This window comes from Limulus polyphemus, unplaced genomic scaffold (genome assembly GCF_000517525.1).
Source record: "Limulus polyphemus unplaced genomic scaffold, Limulus_polyphemus-2.1.2 Scaffold162, whole genome shotgun sequence".
In the NCBI taxonomy this organism is placed as follows: Eukaryota; Metazoa; Arthropoda; class Merostomata; order Xiphosura; family Limulidae; genus Limulus; species Limulus polyphemus.
The window spans coordinates 810,102-833,867 of NW_013665772.1; the positions used below are offsets into that span (position 1 = coordinate 810,102).

The following is a 23,766-nucleotide window of genomic DNA, read 5'->3' on the forward strand; positions in this document are numbered from 1 at the left end:
GAGACGTAACACTATGTTCATTTCATAGCCTGATTTCGATATGTTTAATTTATAATTAACTCTGAAGAGTTTTTGAAACACGTATTTATAAACTATGTTGCAGTCAACAAAACTAGTAAAAAACTTAAAATTTGCATGAGAAAATTATTGTAATGTTATCGATTTTAGCACTAATCTACACAATGGGCTACCTGCACCTCGTCCACCACAAGGAGACTGATATTACAGTATTCGTCTCCAAGTATCGTAAGTTTGACATTTACAACATACAAATGGTTTTGAAGTCAGTGAATGAAATTATTTGATGATTCTTGTGAAGTGGATTAAACAGAATGATCTTCGAAGAAAAAGTGGGCCCATATAATCTTGTACATGAAATAGTAAAATGAATAAGGCTACAAAGAAGAACTAAAGTAATTCTCCTAAAACCACTCTAATCAGAAACACTTTCATTTGAACAGTTTCCTGACATTAAGATATTTGGTTTTAATAAATCTTCGAGGAAAGTATTTGAAAGAGTATTTTAGATTCCATGTCTTCGGTCTATTGAACAATAACACTGAGCCAAGTTTCCAAGAAGAAACAGACTAGTTGAAATTACAACAGTATAGAGATGGGACACCATTTAAAAGAGTGTTTGTTGTTACCCTAACCCATTTACCACACTATAAAGGTAAAGAATAATAAAATGCAAGTATGCTATATCAAACAAAGAAGCAGGAGTACCGTTGTGGAAGCTAATCAATGATATTATAACCATTTTATATGGTATGTATACAATATTATTAGGATCAAGAACAGAACTTTTCTTTAAGGTTGTTGACTAAAATGTATAAAAGACTTCGAGCTATAAAAGTCCACAATTTTCTATTTATTGGCGATATGAAGATGAAATTAGTTTAAATTAAATCAGTCATCTGTGTTTGTCCTTAAAAAGCGCTAATCAGTCATTTAAAAAAGAATAAAACAGTATGATATCAAATCTAATAGGTGTAAGTACCAGTGATAAATTGTGGATAGAAATCCCAATGAAAAAGCTATACCTTGTTCCTGATGAAGTGAAGCTTATTTGTATTGGAGTATTGTTACTTCTTCCTCGGATACTGATCTCTGGAAACCACTTCTTTACCTTAGCTTCTGAACATTGTCATCATACAGTCTCTTCATTTTGTTACTGACTGATTTAAATGAACTTATTGATAAGACTCTCAACGTATAACTCAAACAGAAAGTTCATTAAGTGTAAATGTGCTTAGACTCGTATTCTTCATCGGGCAAAGTGCTAAGTATGTCCAATAGCTCCTTCACTTCTCAACTAACCATGAGAGATAATTGAAGGTATCTCTTAGTTTTATTGAATTTGTAATCGTAGTAGGAATGGCATAAAAGTAGTTGCACATCTTTCAATTCTTATATATATATGGCTGGATGTATTAACACTGTATGGTTGTATTGATATACTATTCTACCAGATGGCGTGGTGTTGTTCTTCTTTCTTGATTTGAATGATTTTATATTTTGGAAGAAACAGACTCCCTAGTTAATCACACTACTAATGAGAATGAAGTTCTATGGGTACATTGCATATTAATTAATGCATTGATCAGTTTCTATGCCCAGGTTTTACCTTTAACAACACTGTTTGTTTCATTTCACTTTTTTTTTTCTTAGACATGAATAACATCACAACGAGTAGAATGTTTCACACATATACTCTTCAAGTACTTTTTATACTCAGTTGCCTTTTATGCTACCCTTACAATGTTGAGGCATCTTGATCAGGTGATGACTGAGAAGTTGTGAAATATATTCTGACCACCATTAACAAGGTGAAAGAAATTATATTGCCGACATTCAAAGGTACAGTGAAGGAGGATTTGGGTCATTTTCTGAAGCATTTCAGACTGCATGTGCCGAGCGGTCTTTTTCAAAGTTAAAAATTATTGGAGAAGTACCACGAGTCAATAACCATTACATGGACTGGCACTTCTATCTCAATCGAACAAGATTTTATCCCGTCAGTTAAACTAATGAAGTAACTAGTCAACTTGCGGAGATGAAAGCAAATGAGAAATATTTTAAAAAGATATTTCTTATGGAATATTCACAAGTTTCATGTAAATCTGTGTTAAACTTTGCTTATATTTGCTAATACTGATTTCGTAAGTTTAGAAAACTAAATCGAGCTGAAATTTTTTCTTCACGTTAAATTTCTTTAAAACGTGAACCCTTCCTGCTCATTCATTGTATTTGATTAATAAGAAAGCAAAGTTTAATTGGCTTTACATATTTCAGTTACTCCATATTGACCATAAACATTATTAGTTTGGGAAGAAGCTCGGGGGTAGGTGGGGGGGGGGGGCAACGGGCCTTTCCGCTCCTCGTTACGCCACTGACTTTCCGTGTGTTTGTCAGCAAGATTTCTCGAAAACGGTCGAATGAATTTTGACGAAAGTTGGTATACATTTTGACTATGGACCAACTTAGAAGGGATTAGTTTTTGGAGAGTCAAGGTCAGAGCACAGTCACCAATATCGAAAAAATCCTTATCTATTAAGATGGGAACCTATTTTTCACACTATTTTTCCTCTATAACTCAATCAAAAACGATCGGATTTTGATGAAACTTGGTGGTCTTATGTATAATATTATTTATCACTGCCATGCCAAAAATTGCCCGTATCCGTTGATAAGACGAACATACGGACAAATTTTTGTATTTTTTGAGGACCGAATTTGATCAACGCTGCGTAGCGGAGGTATACACTCTACTGAGTGTCCCTCGAAATATTCCTGCTATCATTTCAACTATGAATTTTTAGTTATATTAAAACGCAAACTCATCTTCTACCTAGAGCACGTTGATTTTGAGTATTTATGTATTATGAAACTGACACAAGCTTCCCCTAGTGGTGACGTACAGATATTAATGTTTTGAAAGATTATGTAGATTTTTTGGTAATAACTAGTCACGTGAAATGTAACATCGTGGTTTAACCACTAAATTAAAAGCCTTCCTTGATCTTGAAAACGAGTTAGTTTACAAGATATAGTTAGAAAGAACTATTGCTCAGTATTGTTCTTGATATTGAGAAGTGGTTTAATTCTGGAAAATTTGTTATTCGCTGGTGAATTAAGTTTTTTTTTCCCTTCTTCTGGTTCTTTTTTCCAATTTCTTATATATTTATTGAAATTTATAACATTGAGATTTGTGTTGTATTGTTTATTAACATTTGTACATAGTCCTGGCCAGGCACGGGTTTACTATTTAATTTTTTGTAATAAGTGATCAAATTTGTATCATAGTTCTTTGAAATTTTTATTTTGGATTTCTTTTTATACATTTCAATTAATTATTTTCGTTTGATACTGGTTGTAGCAGCGTTTTGTTTATACCTTTAAAGTAGAAATTAAAGGGGGGAAAAGTGTGAACAAATAATCTACAGAAGTTGATCGAATTTTCGCATATTTCCTATATTCGGCCTAAAATGTTTTAATGATTTCATATTGATCAAACATTATCATTTGAATAAATAACGCCAGAGAAGACAGTTACTTCAAAAAGCCATCTGAATTTAATGTTTTATGAAAAGATTTTTAAAAAACTTAACTTAAAGCTTAATTTCTCCAATTCTCTCCAAAGAATTATATTTCATGACATAAAATAAGACATACACAATAAAAAGTAGTCAAGAGTGAAATGACAAACATTATGGTACATTTGCTACCCATGAAATTTTCAAGAGCTGACTGTTTTATAATTATAGAAACTGTGGTCTCACCAGCAGTGGAGGGTGAAAAGTTTCAATTTAATTTTTATTAAGTTCTTTATAAGTTGTTTTACATTATGTTTTAGAAATGTTTTTAATTAGTCTTAAGCCTAGTTAAAACTTAAGGTTAAACCATTTCTTAAACTTTTAAAGTATGCTCATTATATGTTCTTTTTATCTTTAAATATCAACATGCAAAAATCTCCTTACACCTTTTAACACATATTGACGAAAAACTAAAATATGTACTTGGATAGACAATGGCTGAGCTGCCCGATACTGATAATCACCATTAAAACAACAACAAGAAAATAATGCTTATTAACTTTAAAAACAACCATGTACGGCATTGAAAAAGATAATAAGAGAAAACCAAATATTGTGGTCTAAAAATATTTGTACTATTCTTTCTGATATGCTACAAAATAAATACTTGTTTTATTTCCATATAAAAAAAAAACACAAAACATACCTAGCTTTTCCTAAATTTTCACAGATTTTTAAAACTTAAAATCGTAATCAATACCTATGTAATATATTAAAAAGAAACACTTATGGTAGAATTCTAAGAATATATCTTTGTGGTGACTGTAGTAGTTTGGTGTTTAAGAAAATTTAAAGAAATTCTACACTTTCATGCACTAATCTAAATGTAAATCCTCTTGATACATGTACATAATTATAACTATTTTTCAACAATTGTTTCTACGTTATTCTCCTTTATCAATTTTCTCAATTAGAATTTGTATTACAACTTGCTTGTTCAAATTAACAAACACACAAATTTATATGAAAAGCATTCTACCAAAGTAATCAAAGCCTATAGATTAATATACAAATGTAAATAGAAGCTTATTTGATGTTAAGAAGAAGATACATTTGGAATATTTTCAAATTTGTGACAAGAATATTTTAATCCTTCTATGCTACTTTAGTTGCAGCAACAACCAGCTTGGGGAACCTTCTAACTGCTAACCTGCTTGTAAACTAGCTTTTATTCTTGATTTGATGCTTAACACTTATCCTAGCTATACTGAGGTCTGGTTTGGTTTTGGTTAAGTAAGATCACCCAACTAAAATGTAACCTCATACATATTCAAACAATAGTGTATAAAGCTACATTTTTTATTTTTTTTTATAAATTAATAAATAAATTTCTGAGCACTGTGTTTTGTTCATTTTAAAGAAATAAGCACTTAACTGCAGAGACAAACCGTGCTCTGAAAGTTAAGGATGTTATAAAAAAAAAAGGTATATCATTTTCATGCATCACATGTCCCACAATGTATAAAACCTGGTTGAATAATTAAAATGTTACAACCATTATCAATTAGGTAAAGCATTATGATTACCCTAGCTGCTTATGTGACATTACAAGTTTGAACCAGCTTGCTATGAACCTCCCCCCCCCCAAAAAAAGTTTGTTTTCCTGCAATATTATTAGTACAATGACAATAGAGATTAACTGGGGTGGGGTGATAACTTTTATATAAAACATGGATTTAACTCATTATGCTTACAGAAAACATCTTCTGTTATCTAGGGGTAAAGCGAGAGTTTATTGCATAAAGCCAATGCATAAAATACATCTATTTTTTAGCATATTAAATAATGTGGTTCAAAATTAAAAAAAACAGATCTTATGTTATGCAAGTTGTTTTACTTAAGAAGCTTCACTCTGACCAGTGGAACACAACTCAATTGTAGTTTTTTTATGTTAGAAAACTGAAGTTAAAATTGTCAGTAACTGAACATCAACATGAAGGTACGAATTATGTTGTGCTAATATATTTTGTAATAAATGTTCAGGACATGAACAAATGTTCTTAATTCCTATTAATATTTTGAAATCACCATTGTTAATATGAAACATTGGATTGTGATGAAAATTGAAAATGGTATAATGATAAAATTAAAATCATTAAATAATTTTAAAGCAAAGCTTTATATTACATTTATTTAAGATATTAATCTTAAACTTATAATCCACAAAATTATAATATGTTAAAAATGATTTATTGTCAGTACAATGAGTTTAAAGTACTTGGAAATTTTTCCTATTAAGTAAGTTTGATTTTGTAATTGTTTAGGTTGAAAAAAAGATAAATATTATTAAACATTAAAAAGTACAAATAAACATGAAAGCAACTTTTTGATGAAATATATAGCTTACTTGAATTACCATATAAAAATAGACAAGCTCAGAATTAAGTCTGCATCATAAAAGTCGCCCGTTTCAGGTAATTTGTTAGGAATTTTTTTCATATTAAAATATGTTTGTTTGGTTCGAATTTCACGTAAAGCTACATGAGGGATATCTGTGCTAGCCATCCCTAATTTAACAGTGAGAGACTAGAGGGAAGGCAGCTAGTCATCACCACCCACTACAAACTCTTGGGCTACTGTTTTACCAATGAATAGAGGGATTCACTGTCACATTATAACACCCCCCCACACACACACACACACACACGGCTGAAAGAGCAAGCATGTTTGGTGGTACGGGGAATCGAACTCACGACCCTCAGATTGAGAGTCAAGCATCCTAACCACCTGGCCATGCTGGGCCATTAAAATATGAACATTTAAAGGGATTAACCTATTCAGTATATTAAACCAATTAAAGAGTACTAATCATCATATCTATTCTACTTGGAGGAACAATTTTGTTTTTCATGACATAAATATATCCAACTACAAGATAGAAATCATATACTATCAAAAAATATCTGGACAAGAAGAAAATTCTCGTTCCCAGTAGCCTCCAGCATAAATCCAATCATTAGTCTTAGTGTGTTGACTTTCTTCTTGTTTGAACCACCTATAAAACATACCATAAAACAATAACCTGACACCTCTTGTACATCAAACCTTTGTAATATGATTATCAAAATTATTTCTGAAGAAAAAAAATAACACAGGCCTACAAACTTAAACTTCATAAAAGTGGTTTTGGTTTTAATAACAGATTTTCCATAATTCAGCTATGCAGATTTCGAAAATATTAATAATTTTTTTCTCTCATGTAAGGATTTTTTTTACAAATTATTTTGTTTACCAAAATGAACATTTTTTATTATTATGTTTGTTAACAAAAATACAAACAAACTGAAGAAAATGGAAGAACATTGATGTCAAACGAATATACATCCTCATATTTTTTGTGAAATCCACGTTTAGTAGTCTCAAAATTACATGTTGTGGTCTTTCTTTTATGTATTGTATTATGATATTTTTGCGAAAAATCTGTACATGATGGAGAAAAATGGTTCGGCTGATCACCATGTACATTATTCAACAATAAAACATTTATTTTTTATTCTAGTAGCAATTACAATCCATTTATTATGTGATGTATGGTTCGAGAAAGAACCCAAATTTAAAACATTTCTTCCTTGACTTACATTACTATAAGATTACTTAAGCCTTTGAACACAAAAACTATGATATCAAGAGGAATCAAATGATTAAAATCAATACAGTATTGCTTACTTTGGACACATTGTCTTACAAGTCACTGTCCAGTAGAAGATCTGCGGAAAGTTTATCAAGGTGTGTAGATTAAGATTTACTTCATCATTGTAAGATTGTTACAATGACAACCACATTGTCGGGCATTAGTGCATAATCATGATCAATAGATTTAGCATCATTGATGATAGAAGTAATAATTCTGAAACCAACTCTGGACCTGGAACATCATTCTTAGTGATTAACCACAGTACAGATTTATTACCTAGTTGTGGAACTAACTATATCATAAAGAGACAAGCACAAAGCAAAGAAAAATTGTGTTCATTTGCCACATGGTAAATTTCTCAAAGTTCTCTTTATGTTCATTATGGGTCACATACTGGCCATTACACAGGCAAGCTTCAGGTACATACTTGAGATTGTTTACAAAGTTTTTAAATTGTACAGTTACTTCAGAGTGTAGGCTAGCTTGTGGTCAAGGATTTACTTATAGACTGATGTATAATTTAATATCAATGTTTATATTTATTTTAAAAGTTAATAAATGTTTTTCACACTAGTATCTGGTTCACTCTATATAATGTTATATGATGTTATGTGTTTTTGCAGCCAAAAAATATTCCCATAAACCAGTAACTTAAATGAATGGTCATCCTATTGTACTGATAATGTAATTAAATACATTATTTTTATCTTATGTGATTAGAGGTTTTATTGGTATTTTTTCTCTCAAAAGATGGCGCTGCATATGAAAAGAATCGAATAGAAGAAAAACAGCGGGAGTCAAAGAAGCAGAGAAAGAGGGAAAGGAAAACATGGGAGAGTTACCAACAGTGGCTTTTATATAAGCCCCTAAATGCAGCTTTATGGACTTTTGCTATGTTTCTCAGTAATGCTCAAATTGCTTCACTGGTTAGAGCACCCAGCCCTCGTGTGGGAGTCTCGTATTCAAATATCAGTGCAGTTGGGACTTTTTATAATTTTGTTTTCTAAATAAGTGATCAAATTTTGAGCAAGCTCCTTCAACATTTGGAAAAACAAAATACCATGAAATTTAATATTAATATTTATTAACATTAGACTTCAAACACAGTATGTCAAAATGACTCAGTGGTAAAAATACTTAACTCTCATGTGGAAGCCTCATGTTCAAAGCCCAGTCAAGTTGGGACTCTTATAACAACAACTAAAAGTATTATATTTACACCAAACTCTTTCAATACCATTATGTATTAAATCAGGATTTTAAGATTTTGATCAATATTCAAAGTAAAAGATTGCATGCTTACAGCATCAAGCCACCTAGGCTTTTCATTTCAAAATAACACTTCTAATGCCATCTATGAAAAATAATACTAAACTGAAATTCTGAATAAAACTAAAAATAGTTCCGAAACAATTAAAAAAAGAAAACGTCACTTAGCAAGAGAAAGAAAAGTAGATAGATGGCACAACAAAATCAAAAAAGCTTAGGAAAAATTAAGATAACCGAAGCAAAAGGGAAAACAATTGACATGATCAAATGAAGCTCTTGAAGAAACAAAGTGAAGAAAACAAATTGGTGCTGGTAGACATGCAAGTTGGTTCTGCCACCCTCCTCCCCTCCCGTGTCTTTTCCCATGCGTTGAAGAGATACATCAGCTAGTCTTCTAAACCTGCTTTAAATTGAAAGTTATTCTTGTGAAAAATTTTCAGAACTTAAAATCTTACCAATGTCACGAAGTTCAAGTTTGTGAATGTCTGGCCTTAAACGAGAGTCGGTAGGAGGAAGTTGATGTCTCAAGTCATCATCTAATTCATTTAGAGCCATGGCAAACAGTGTAAAGTAGTAATACTGAAATATATAGGTAAGAATGTAATATCAGAACACGTTCAATTTTTCTCTTTTATAATATGAGAAAAAAAGTATTAGCATTTTCTGACATTTGTTTATAACGTTTTCAATAATGATCTTTCAAAACTTAGCTGAAATACTTGTTTAGAGCAATATTGAAAGCCATATTTAGTAACAATGAAAAGCACAAGTACGTAGACAATGTTAAAAACATGCAAGCGTCTCCAGTTTTATCTACATATATTAGAAAATGGTTGCAAATTTGTTTATCGTTTTTTCACTAATATTTCATGGTAAAAAAAGGTTCTCCAGACCTACTATAGTCTGTATTTCTCTTTATATCACTCCTCATTGAGGTCAAAAATGATAAAAACATTTTCAAAGTGACTTTTGGGAAGTAGAAGTTTCAGTTATGAGTTAGCCGTTTCTTCCCGAAGTATACTTTATCACGCAGATTATAATTCTTTGCATTGTTGTCCTCAGTATGCATTTGCATTTTTCAGTGCACTCTGTTCTAATATTTTAGATGCAACATCAATGCAGAATGAATATTAAGTATTCATATTTCGTACTTGATAAATTACAGAACATACTTTTCTTGCCATTTGATTTTCACAATATATATTTATCAAAGCGAGTTTTTTCATGCAGCTTACAAGTTTTATGTCTTTATGAAATTATATGCTATAAAGTAGAAGATGCATTTTATCTTGTGCTTAGTGATACATAAAAGCAATACTAAAATATACTAATTTAAGATTAATCAGGTTTACACTACTCAAATATTATAATACAACAATTCTAAATTACTTCATACGGCTGCTTAGAAAAATACTGCTTTTAAATAGTAAGCAAAATTTAGGCATACTGTATTTAAAATACTGCTTTTAAATAGTAAGCAAAATTTAGGCATACTGTATTTCAAGGATTGTCAGTAAGGAGGGGAGGGGCGACTTATTATGGGTTAACTACCCCAAAATACATCTTAGTTCCTCCCCCTGTAATCCCAACATCAAACAAAGAATGCTTCATTTTAAAGTTGGTTCACTTCCTAAATACTACAGCATGTGTACCCACAAAATGTAGAGTGCAGCCACCTCAATCTTTCATGGAGTTCACCTCATCCCCTCACTGATGCCACCTCCGTATTTGAAAAATGTCCTAATCAAGCATGCAGTTCAAAGTAATATCTGATTTAATTTCAATTTCATCTACTTTATACATTAATTATTACAGTATTTTCTTATAGAAACAAGAAGTAAACATACAAAGTTTTAATCCATCATTTGGAACAGCTAAGCAAATAAATGCATCAATAAAAATATACAAATTTCTGTATAGTACTAAATACAGAGATATTTAATTGTATGTGAACTAGAAATAACTAGAAATAAATTAAATCATTAATTATGTTTTTTTAATACACAAATATCTGTGTTTAACACTGCAACTGTAATTTCAATATACTTATTCTCAAAAATACTTTTTATTCAAAGTTTTAATAGACTAGGTGTAAAACAGTGCCACTACAAAGTAGTTTTTACTCTCATTAGTTAATTCACTACTAGCTTTTCAATTTTGGTAATAAGAAAAGCAAACTATCCTGTTTCATGGTTAGTTCAAGAAATAAGTTCTACTTCATTTCTCTCAACAGTAAATAGATTAGGTTTGTCACTTCTTTATTTGATAAACATTTCAAGTTACTTTGTTATATAATCACATCAATACTAGAGGCACTAATGGGATTAGTGTATTTTTAAAGCTTAAAAAGTATTTATCCTCCCAGTTCATATATTTTATGTACAGCAAAAAAAACACTAGAAACTTAAATCTGTCACTTTTATAGTTATATTATGCTGTGACTCTTCCATGTAGTGTTTTGCATTTCCCTATAATTATAACATAATGACAAATGCTAGACATCAAGCAAACAATTAACCCTATTTGCAGGGATGGGATTTAAATTGCACATACCATGAACTTCAACAGAGTGCTATTATGTGATTGGTGTCAGATTAATCAACCATTCATTCTACCTTACACTGCTGATTTAATGGCAGTTTGTGTTAGAGGACATTAAATATCGTATACAATATACAGGGATACTGAAGGGAAAAAACAACAACAGCAGATGTACATTTTGTAGGTTCTAGAGGTTATGCAAATTAACTATGCAATCTATATGATGGACAAAAGTATATTTATTCTTCACTAAAAAGAAATGAATTTTATGCTTATTAACTGAACATGCACAAGTTGGTCGATTGGATTGACCTCCATATTGGAGAAGGAATGTCGAATATATTTCTGAATTTACTATGTGTATCTATACAAAATGTGACAAGCTGTTAGTAACATGTATAAGTCTGTTGTACACAACAACTCGGATGTGCTACAAAAGTATTTGTACTCGAGATATGTCTACGAACTTACTTGATGATGCCAGTCTGACATGTCTGGGTCAAAGTGCAAGGTTATTTTCAAATATAAATTGTAAGATTTATAACAAACACATTTTTATTTTCATATTACATAGAATTGAAACTTATTAACAAACCTCAGCAGAGTATTCAGGTCTGGGATCAGCTTGCCACAGTATTACAGAATTAAGTATGTCCAATGATAAAGAAGAATCACTTTTAGGTATTATACCATTAACATCATCTTTGACAGGCTGAAAAAAAAAAAAAACATTAAAAATGAATGATGCCAAAAATTGAGGTAAAAAAAATTAGTAGTCTTCACATCATTCTTTTGAATGTTGCCAAATTATTTTACATCAATGGCAGAAGTGGGTATCTACTAGTATTACATGTGTCTTTTGAAAATTATAAATCCATTATATTTTGTGATCCTAAATGCCTTTTAAAAAATATAATGGACAATGTAGCTCATAAAATGGTCTCTATAATGTAGAATTTAAACATAATCAACATTTATGTATTGGCATACTTTATAACCTAAAAATAAATGTAATTAGAATATCTACTGATAATGTTTGTAAATATAACATTTTGCTCTTTAATAGCCGACTATGTACACTTAACGTATACTGAAGGCATGAGCTGTTGCTCATGAAGAATAAATAATGGGACAAAACCATACAATTTGCAAGTAATAAATAGCAGTAAATATTAGGAATCTTACATTTTTGTTTAGAATTTTTTGTATCACATGGTTTTTTTCACTTGTTTCTTTCATTATAACCTAATATTTCAATAGTTTTTTCAATTTTAATAGAAAGAAAAAGACTGATTTATACAACTGCAACTAGCCATGAAACTGATGTTGAAAGTTTAATCAATGAAAATTTGAGGCACATGTTATTAATTTATACACTTACCATAGACAGCATGCTTGAAAATTCTGTACTAACTGTTTTGCATCCACTGCTACTGCTTGAAAAAGACCTTGTAAAACTATGAAATTTTTCTACTATTTTCTTTGGAGTGTGAACTGGACTGCTTGTTGGAATATTACTAAACAATGAGGTGTTCTGGACACTTAGAGGTTGTGCTCTGTCAGGAGGACAAAATTGTTTTGGATGTGTGTGAATATAATCTTCATATGCTTCAACTTCAGCACTCTTCAGATATTCTGTCCATTTTCCATACAGAAAACGAAGTTTTGTCTTCCTGTAAAAATGGGTAGCATAAGGTATATGACTTACTAACAGAACAACCAAAATTAATTTATTTTGATTGATATGAACAGGAAACATAAGAAAATATTTATTAGTAACCGTCTAAGTGCAACTACCATACTGCATCAGGTATCTTTATTTTGAAAGATGATTTAAGCTCAATTTAACTGACATTAACATACATTAAAGTATGGCCTTTATATTGCAAGATGTGGCTTTAATTTGACTTGTGTATAGATTCACAGCTTTTACATTTTAGTTCATTTAATTTGACTGACAACAGCCTTTATATCATAATACCAGACTTGCAAATGTTACTTTTATGATTTGTTCCTTTAATATTTCTAAAACCATGTATTAATTAATACTTAAGTATGTAATAAAGATGCCAGATGAATGGCGGGTTTTGACTAGTAAAGCAGCTACAAAGTTATCATCCTAGCTATAAAATCACAAACTAGAGCAATCTATTAGTGATTAAGGACATTTAAGAGAACATGGACAACTTGTGAACAACTTCAAGACTTCCCAGAAAATTGAACATTTGTTGATATATTTCTAACTTGTAGTAGAAATTATTTTAAATTCTTTTCAAAGTAAACTTCATTTTATATAATTAATACTTGAAACAGTTGGTACTTGTTTTTCCTCAATTCTGTAATTATGGAGTTTCACCAAGACAAGTGTATGTTTCACAAATACATCGTTTTTTCATGATCATGGTTTCACTAATAAACTATTATTAGTATTTTGAGAAACTTTCTTTGGAATCTATATAAAGTATACATCTCTTTCTTCCAATGGAAAGAAAATTAGACCTTTTCATAAGATAGAAATTATAGAAAAATGCTTTGTACGAGTTAAGTGATAAAAACACTTGACTACATTAGCAATTAAACACGAATAGGCCTAATTTTGTTTGTGAATATGATTTTGTGCATAAAAACTACATTCATAATTTATATTATTCTGACATACTCCAAACAAGCAGTTGCCAACATCATAACCTAGGCACAATGATGTTGAATCTAGTTGAATTAATTTTAAGTCACAATCAGCAGTAGTACAATGACAATGGTGAGAACAACAGAAAAAGGAAAGACTACACATGTCTCTAAAATGCTTTTACAATCCATAACTTTATCAATTACAAAACCAAAATCTGAGAATTTGGTGGTATTTTCCACTCCATTCAGTATCTTTTTAATAGCTTTAGGCACAGGGCAGTTTTGGCTACAAGTTTCCCTTAAGTAGTGGTGTATATGCCTAGGTGGAAAGGGACGAGCCAATTTACAGTATCTGCAACCTTGATATTTTGCAATAATTGTAAGTTTAATTTCCTACAATTTTAATTTAAAGAGTTTCTGATAATTTATACAGCTTAGACTAAAAGAAAACAAAACATAAAATATGATTAATGTTTCTTAAAATGTAGTGTCTTTAAACATAAGTCAAGATTTGACAACCTGGGTAATGTTGAGGTCTCATTAAAGACTTGGAAGTGCATATGTCTATCTGTTTCATTCTGATTACATGGGCACAAGCTAGAAAATGTATTTCAATCAAAATTAGATATGGGTATACAATGTGTCCATTCCACTACACTACCCCCTTAATATGGTATGTACCACTTTTGAGTCCTACTTCCACAGCAAATAACACTTAAGTTAAGTTAGATGGAATTTATGAGATTCTGAGGTAGAAATCTATGAATATTTAAAATATTTGTTCCTAAACAAGTACAATATACATTATATATTATACAATTTAATAAATTATTGTATGTATTCAGACTTAATGGGTCTGTGGTCTAGTTTTAGCATGTCTTGCATAAATAAATAAAGCAATTTAGTGAGTTTATGTAATATCTATTAATAATAAACAATTCTAAAGCTTTGCAACTAGAAAAAACACCAATTGGGACACTGAAAAAAAAAAACATACTCACTGCTTATTATATACAAATCCTTCTATCCGGTGCAAATCTTTACAAAACCAACCTGCTTGTTTAAAGTTGAGAACAACACTAAGATCAGTGTCATGACCAGTCAACTCTAACATGCCATACTACATCAAAAGTAAAAATAAAAAAAACACATCAGTAGTATGTGGCTATTATCAAATACCATGTTTAACAAATAAAACTTTTCTTTTAAAATTCACGTGACTCATCTGACAAACTTTGTTAATCATTAAATAAGTTTCATTTTATTAAAGTATTAATTTTTTCCCTCTATTTTAAGGATTTGTAAAACATATACAGAAGTGTAGGAGGCAAATTAAAAGTGGGGGCACCCAAGATTTATTTGATGGAGCAAGCAAGGGAATGTACACCATAGGAGCACCCATTATGGCCTAGGTCCAGGGCTTGACACAAGGCCCTGGAAGCTCTTGGGTTCTGGATTAAATTTTATGCATTCTCCTGCTTTTCCAGAGAGTAATTTTCCTAATTTTGATGCATTTTTACTGGGACACTTTAAACATTTGCTGATATTTATTTCTAACTACAATCAACAAAAAAAGATTTCTTTTATGGTTTCAATACTACTATGTTCTTCAAAAGCTTTTAAGGATTTTCTTATAATTTGGTTAATCGATATTTAGGAAAAAACTGAAATATTATATACCTCATTGTGTAATTTCAATAGTAACAGTTAAGTAATGAGATATATAATAAATATCATATTCTTTCAATACAAGTTTCAAAAGCAAATCCAAATAAATTAAACTAGGCGTAACCTAGAATCTTCTAAAACTCTAAAAGTTAGTGAATACAGGAAAATCCATAAAAACTGATTGTAACGAGGGCAATATATATATATATATATTGTTAACAGATATAAAATAGTAATGCAACTTATTGCTAGTGATGGTGACCATTATTTTTATTACAAGTTTTGGTTGTTTGCAATCTTTACTGTTTTCATAAAAAGCATTATGGTAGTTACAAAGAGTATCTCTCATGTTTTTCTCTTACATTTTCACTAAATGTTTTTACTTTATTTGTATTTAAGACTACAGTCATAGTTTATGCTCCCATCAAGCTACACAGTGATTAGTACTAATGTAACACAACTTTAATGAAAAAAAACTTTAAGCCAGCCCTTATCATGTAAATATTTACCAATCCCTCCCTTAAATTTACTGCATCCACCATATACGAGGTCAACCCATTCCAAAGGTCAACCACCCTGTTAGAAAATTAAATGTGTATTATTAGGTGAAGATGACTCCTACCCTACAAAGTTTATTTCATTTCTATGCCCTTGTCCAACCATTCTCACCATTAAGTACGAAAAAAAAAAGATGTTGCGTCAGTACTATCAATTCCCTTATACACTTCTAACTTTATTTTAGTAGAAAAGTTTATAGATCTTAACCTGTCCCCATATGACTTTCCACCCCTGGTATCATTCTGGTAGCCCTCCTTTGAAATCATTCCAACAATTCCATGTCCTTTATAAGGTAAGGAGCCCAAGACTGAACACAGTACTCTAAATGAGCCCTTTTTCAGTGACCTACATTACAAAATTATAACCTCTCACAGCAACACACTACTTGGATGGCTTAAGAGACTGATCAACCAAAACACCAAGATCCTTTTCTTCTTTAGCACCATTAGTTATTCCCATCAAAATTATACTTACAGTTTATATTATCATAACCCATATCCATTACCTTACAGTTATTAAAATCACAACTCATTTGCTATATATCTTACCAACTTGCCAAATGATCTAAATCCTTTTGTAAACAGCAGAATCCTCATCGTAGCCTCCAACACCCAATACTTAAAATTTAGAAACTTCAATTAGACAAGCTGAAGCTTGAAGATGGTATTCTTCTCCGGAGATGGGAAACTGCAGATGGGAAAGTGACGACCTGGCAAATGGTTATACCAAGAAAGTTACGGGAAGTTGTGCTGCGTCAATCCCATGATACTTTAACAGGAGGACATCTCGGAGTTAAGAAGACATTGAGTCACCTACGACAAATATTTTACTGGATAGATATGAGGCGAGATGTGGAAGAACGGTGCAGAACATGCAGTACATGTTGTGCTAAAAGGGGACCCAAGCACAAGGGATGCCCACCTTATGAAGAGTTTCCTGAAAATGTGCCAGAGTTCGTGAAAGTGTTATCTGAAAGGATTGATGATATTCACCATCAAGTGCGTTCAAACTTGAAAACGTCTGCTGATTCAATAAAGTTATCTTATGATAAGAGATCTACTGAAATCAGCTTTGTACCAGGAGACAAGGTGTGGTTGTATAATCCCAGGAAGACCAAAGGGAAGTCTCCTAAGTTGTCTTCTCCATGGGAATACCCATATGACATAGTGAATCGTTTCTCAGACTTGACTTTCCGGATAAATTGTGGTCAGCGAGGTAAGCCAAAGGTGGTGCATGCCAACAGGCTTTGGCGTTACCACGGTCCAGGACATTTCAGTTGAGATGAAGTGAACAATGGAACAAATGATGCTGCTGAAGACGTGTCACCTGAAAAAGCCACTGTCGAGGAAGAAACTGTATTCGGTTTTGAGAAGGGAAACAGTGAAGTCCTTGATGAAGTTACTACCACTGATGTGACTGTTACCAATGATAGGACGTTTCCTGATGAAGCAGATGAACCCCACTTGAAGCAGAAGCCAACGAGATGGAGACCAATACGGAAGAAGATATGTCCCGTAAAATTAAAAGACTTTGTTTAATTTTGATTTTGTGTTTGTAAATTCAGTAAATTTAATTAAGTTATTGTTATTTGTTTATTAGTTTAACGTAAGTGGCTATTGTTTGGGACGAACAATACTAAGGAATGGGCAGTGTTAGGACAGCAGGGGTCACGTGACAAGTATTCTAGAAGCTTCGCTATAAACGCTAGTGTGTTACGACAGCGGAAGTCAAGTGACTCTGGTAGCACGTGTTGAGAGCCTAGAAGATTCTAGAACAAGCGGTATTATCGTATACAAGTTCGCTAGACAGAGAGAGAGTGGGGAACCAAGGACAGCAGTTACGGTCGGCGGGAACCGAGGATAGCAGATACAAGATCGGAACTATAGTTGCTGACAGGCGGAGATAGAGACGGACAATTGAGTCAAGCACAGTAGAAAGTGAGTGAATTATTGTGAACTATAGTGTGTGTAACTGTGAAAATTAAGTGTATTGCGAAGTTGTATTGAGGAAGAATAAACAAGTTTTATTTAAGAAAGGACTTTTATAGTAGAAAAATTAACAAACAAACATACAGAGACGTAACAATAACCTTTAGTTATTTGGTTTAAAATGACATTACTGATTTGAACTGGGCTGAACATGGTATCAAAGAAATTTCTGACAACTAGAGAAGATTGTTCCATTGGTTTCTTTTTTTTTTGTTGTTGTTGTTTTTAATATTCATGCAGTTCCCTTTCTAAGTAAATATCATCTAAAATTCTTCATTTACATTACTTCTTTATTATTACACTTCCTTCTTGCTACATATAAACCTGGGCTTGGGGGGGAAGAACAACAATAAGGGAGGAGAATACCCCTAGGATCAGTTCTTTCTTTGTAGAGGCTGTAGTACAATGATCCAATGAGAGTGAAGTATTTCAGTTATAAGTCAGGTTTGAGGTTTTCTAGATCTTTTGCACACCTTCCAGGAGCTAGGATTTTCAACAATTTTTTTTACACTACATAATCATACCACCTCTATGCAGTTTCTTTTATCTCAAACTTTTCTTTGAGCAGGTAAACTACGCATTTACTCGACATGCTTTCAATCGACAAGTGTGATCATCTCAACAATAATGCAATGCTTAACCTAATCATTACCCTCTAAATTTGTTAGGACAATTATCATAGTTTTAGTCACTATTTTCTGTAAAGTGTTTATAGTGAAATTCAGAGTACACACTTTTACGGTAGAAGAGCTTTTAAGTTTTACATCAGAGATAGAAACAAACATTGTAATAAAAATTATGACAAACTGGTCATGTCATCTTCAGCTATGTCTATCTGCATTATATTCTTTCATATTTTCTTCTTATTTCCTCTTAAGTTATTTCAACATTATCATTCTACACACTTCATCAGTCATACATTATTTGTCTATGGTAAGGTAACCATGGGGCTTACAGAGACATGAACATCAAAGTGGTGTAATGCTTGAGTTCACAAGATCTACCTCACTCATATTTAGAAATAAGATACAACTTTTCCTTAAAAAACAACAGCAAACAATTAAAAGTAATATAGTGTATAATACCTTTTGCCGGTGAAGCATGATTTATATTTCATTAATTCACGTGATATTACATCAAAACAAAATTACAAAGCCAATAAAGAAGGATTTCTTAAAATTTATTATCAGGCTTATTGTAATGTCACAAGAACCATTAATTAAAATTAATTTTCTAAGATGCAAATTATTAATTGTAGCAACAAAATGAAAAAAAAGCTACTTTTTTTTCTTTGAATCAACCAACAAACTTTGGTAACTTTTTATCCATCATGTTTGATTTAGATTTTTTTTTCGCACATGTTTATTTTTTTGTTTTTACTCAACTCTTTCTTCTAGTACAACTTCAAGTTTTAAAAAGTTACCTACCTGCTCAAACCAGAGTTTTCCTACTATTATATTATGGACACAGCAAGTTACATTGGTCCATGTGTATGTTTCATCGTGTCTTAAAAAAGAAAAAAAAGATAATTCTTTACTAACCCTGTTTACCTTAGACACAATATACGTAGCACAGTTATTCACCATTTGTGATTTTTTGTTTTAGTGGAGTTTCATGAATTATAGTTTTTACATTATTTCTTATGTTATTTTAAATTTAAAAACATCTACAATCAACCATCAAATGGTAATTCATAAAATCAGTAATTCATATAAAACAAGCTTATATCAAAAATTGAAATTAAGTTTTTCAAAGGTTAAAAATGGAGGGGGGGGTAGAAAGGACTGTAATCCATCTGAAAGGTTTTAGTAGGCTTTATCCATACATTGGAGCTTGTTAAGAAATGATGTTTGTATCTGTTAATGGTTGATGAAGATCTGAACTAATAGATCATAATATTGCTTAGATTAGAAAGTGTTATTTTGAGCATGAAAAGTGTCATTGTTTAGAACAGAATGAAAAATACATAATATTTTATTACCACTGTTAAACACACTTAAATAATTTTTAAATTTAAATACATAATGTTTCAGCCTTAAGGCATTTGGATATAACAACACACTCTGGTAACAGATATAATTTGGTATTATGTAATATATTGTCAAGTTTTAATCATTTAAATAAAGACAACAAACTTAAACTAATCTTGTTTAAAAATATGTAAAGCCATATACCAAAGGAATGAACAACAAGAATTTAAATAAATGTCATGCAAGAATAGATCAGGTATATCATGCTTTATAATATATTTTTAGGGTTTTATATAGATTTAATACAGTTTGCTTTAAAAATAATAAATCATCTATTTACCTGTCAGGAATAGCATTTATAACTTTTCTTGTTCAATGTTATTTGGTTAATTAATTTTTGCATCTGTTAGTACAGTTACATGTAGGGATGTACCTTTTTTAATAGAGAGCATGATCATTGTTTAATATATTTTGTTAGTTTTACTGCACGATTTTGGAATCATGTAGATACTTACATCTACAATACTCAGCTAATCCTTTTGTGACACTGTTTACTTCAAATATGTTCAGTTTTCTAATATATTTTATTTTGGATGGGTTTTTATTCTTGTCCACGTGGAAATTTTCTGAATATCTTGTTAACTATCACTTTGGTTCAGGAATTATTTTTGGTGAATGAAAACGTATTGTGTACAATCTTAAATGAGGTTTGAAATGTAAATTCTTTATTTTATGAAAAGTTTTAATTAACGATATGGAAATATCTATATGAAACTCTTTCAACAGCGAGTTACTTGCACTGTAGAATTGTAACAAAATATTAAAGATTTGTAGAGAAGTTTTATATGTAAATATCACATTTTAATGTGTCATCTAAATTCTGTAAATGCAGTTATTTTTGCCAAATCATGACTAAAAACTAGTTATTCTAAATTTAACTGCTGAATTAAGTAATTAATATACTTATTTTTCTATATCGTTCCACTGTACTATTAATAAGTACCTTCTGAACATTTGTTACAAAAATAGAATGTCATATTGAATGTACTTGTTGATATAACAATTTATCATAATAATATTAATAATATTAATTTTGTAGCTTATGAGCAATTTTACTTTGAAAGTGTCACTATAAAATGACATAAAGAAAATTCTTACATTACAGAACTTTATAGCATAGAAACTTTGCTTGATACTTCCTCTTTACCTTAAAAGTTTGACAGTAAGCATCCCTTCTGGTTTTATTTCCAAAGTCTTTCCACAGAACTTGAGCTTGGGATATATGGATCCATGGAAAATATAATGTGGAGAATCAGCATAGAAAGCACTGATGGGAGGATGATGGCTAACCTGTTCACATACAATCCTAAAACCAATATCTTCCCTGTTCAGAAGGGAAAAAAGTAATTTCAGGTATTTTCATTTAAGTACATGAAGATTGTACAATCTGATCACAATATATTTCCAATTGCATGTAGTTGGATTATCACCTTGTTACACTAGTTTAGTCGGCATTGTTCTACTACACGTGAAACAGTGGATTGTCACCTTGTTACACTAGTTTAGTCGGCATTATTCTACTACATGTGAAACAGTGGATTGTCACCTCGTTACACTAGTTTAGTCAGCATTATTCTACTACACGTGAAACAGTGGACTGTCACCTTGTTACACTAGTTTAGTCAGCATTGTTCTACTACACGTGAAACAGTGGATTGTCACCTTTTTACACTAGTTTAGTCAGCATTATTCTACTACACGTGAAACAGTGGACTGTCACCTTGTTACACTAGTTTAGTCAGCATTGTTCTACTACACGTGAAACAGTGGATTGTCACCTTTTTACACTAGTTTAGTCAGCATTATTCTACTACACGTGAAACAGTGGATTGTCACCTCGTTACACTAGTTTAGTCAGCATTATTCTACTACACGTGAAACAGTTTACCACATGTGGACATCACTTACTATATCTGCATTAATATTCAGTTTGTTAACACTTCTGCATTAACAACACCAACTGATACACTATTTTACTTTAGAGGGCAGTGGCTACTTGATGCTTTCCTGGTACATTTTAAACCAAACAAAGTGGTTTATTTCAGAAATTATGCATGTTTCAAAGGGTGGGTTTGGTAGATATTTTAAATCATCCCATTTTGTAATTATTATGCTTTATTACTCCTAAGGGCCCGGTGTGGCCAGGTGGTTAGGGCGCTTGACTCACAATCCCCATCCCACCAAACATGCTTGCCCTTTCAGCCATGGGGGTGTTATAAAGTGATGGTCAATCCCACTATTCATTGGTAAAAGAGTAGCCCAAGAGTTGTTGGTGGGTAGTGATGACTAGCTACCTTCCCTCTAGTCTTACTGCTAAATTAGGGATGGCTAGTGCAGATAGCCCTTGTGTAGCTTTGTGTAAAATTCCGAACAAACCAAAACCATTTTTTTTTGTTTTTTTTTAACTTATGCAGGAAAAAAAAAGGGTAGCTTTCCACCCTATCCCCACCCACCCACCACCCCCCATGGGTCAGCCCATGAACATTGGACAACAGGCCAATATTGGATTCAATTTCAATGTATTTTCAAATATACAACTATACTTTTTTTTTTTGTACTATAAATGATTAATTATAAAGTGTTTTGCATAATGGGACACAACCTAAATGTTAATGTTATATAGCTTGGGTGTCATATTGTGGAAATTCATTTTTTCATGGTACATTTCCTTGCCTTAGATTCAAACCCGAGACCTGTCACACACCAAGCTAGTACTTACCTAGACAAGGGGTTAACCTACTAGCACTTGCATCAGTCACTTTTTAACATCTCAATAAGACAGGAAATTTGATAGACATCTTTTTTCTTATATACTGTTACACTGTCTATGTTGATTCTTATTCTAAAGTTAATGTAATATATATCACACAACAAAGAACCCTAATGTAGTGTGATTCATTGTGGTCATGCAGGCTTATCAGTTTGAATAATATTTATTGATAAAGCTAATACATAACTTGATAACTAATGAAGCAATAAACCCACCTAACTAATTCATAGGTTTCTCCAAGCAAAGGATTGAAAGGTTTTCCCAATCTTTCCCAGTTTGATGCTAATGCAGAAACAGCGAAAGCTGCAACATACTTTGGATAGAAAAAATAAAATAGAAAAATACATATTTCATAATTCACTCTTATTTGTATTATATATATTATATGAAAAAAGCCTGTTATAAAATGAAATACTTTATTAAATAGCTATATTAAACAGATTTAAAAAAATCCAACTGTAATGAATGTGTCAAGGTATAGTTAGTACTTAGGTCAGGAACACTGATAACTGATAGATAAATTAAAATCCCCATAAAATGCAGGGTCAGGACTATCAAGCAAAGAATATGTTGAAAACTGACACCAGAGGAAGCAAAAAAACCAGCATAAATGAACAATAAAACAGATGATATTTATTCACAATAATGTACCTATGTTCCAAACTAAACTACCCAGCTTCTTACTTTATGTTGTGTCTTCAATGGATGCTGTGGATGGAGGAGGGTTTCCTATAGTCTGCATAGGACAAGGACAGGATAAAGAATAGTTACGTAACATATTCAAGTTAAACAAAGAGCCCCAGTGTCGAATCCCATAATTCATATAATATCTATATCAATGGCTATTCTAAATGGCATAATCATGGAGAGAAAAACTCCAACTTATCAGTTTTTGCTGGTTACTGTGTCACCCCATGGAATGGACACAGACATAAGATCAAACTGGTACAAGCTTCTATGAGATATTCATTGCTGTATCTAACTTTTACCTAAAAGCAAAAGGATTAGTGCATGTTTATGACCTTTTGGTCTCTGGTTTACAATAATGGCATAAATGAATGCAGAACACTTGCATAGAAACTTC

General features: G+C 31.5%; 1 protein-coding gene across 1 annotated transcript in view; it reads right to left on the minus strand.

Annotated features, from left to right (window-relative positions):
- Positions 1-6,478: 6,478 nt before the first annotated feature.
- The window catches only part of LOC106477076 (oxysterol-binding protein-related protein 1-like), an 86,875-nt gene continuing 69,587 nt past the window's right edge, over positions 6,479-23,766 (minus strand). Inside the window, exons 4-11 of the mRNA XM_013937679.2 lie at positions 22,898-22,995; positions 21,060-21,236; positions 19,310-19,388; positions 14,670-14,788; positions 12,422-12,713; positions 11,636-11,752; positions 8,955-9,078; positions 6,479-6,591 (exon numbers count right to left, since the gene is read on the minus strand). Of these exons, the coding sequence (XP_013793133.2) occupies positions 6,479-6,591; positions 8,955-9,078; positions 11,636-11,752; positions 12,422-12,713; positions 14,670-14,788; positions 19,310-19,388; positions 21,060-21,236; positions 22,898-22,995 (1,119 nt within the window). The remainder of the gene's footprint in view (positions 6,592-8,954; positions 9,079-11,635; positions 11,753-12,421; positions 12,714-14,669; positions 14,789-19,309; positions 19,389-21,059; positions 21,237-22,897; positions 22,996-23,766) is intronic.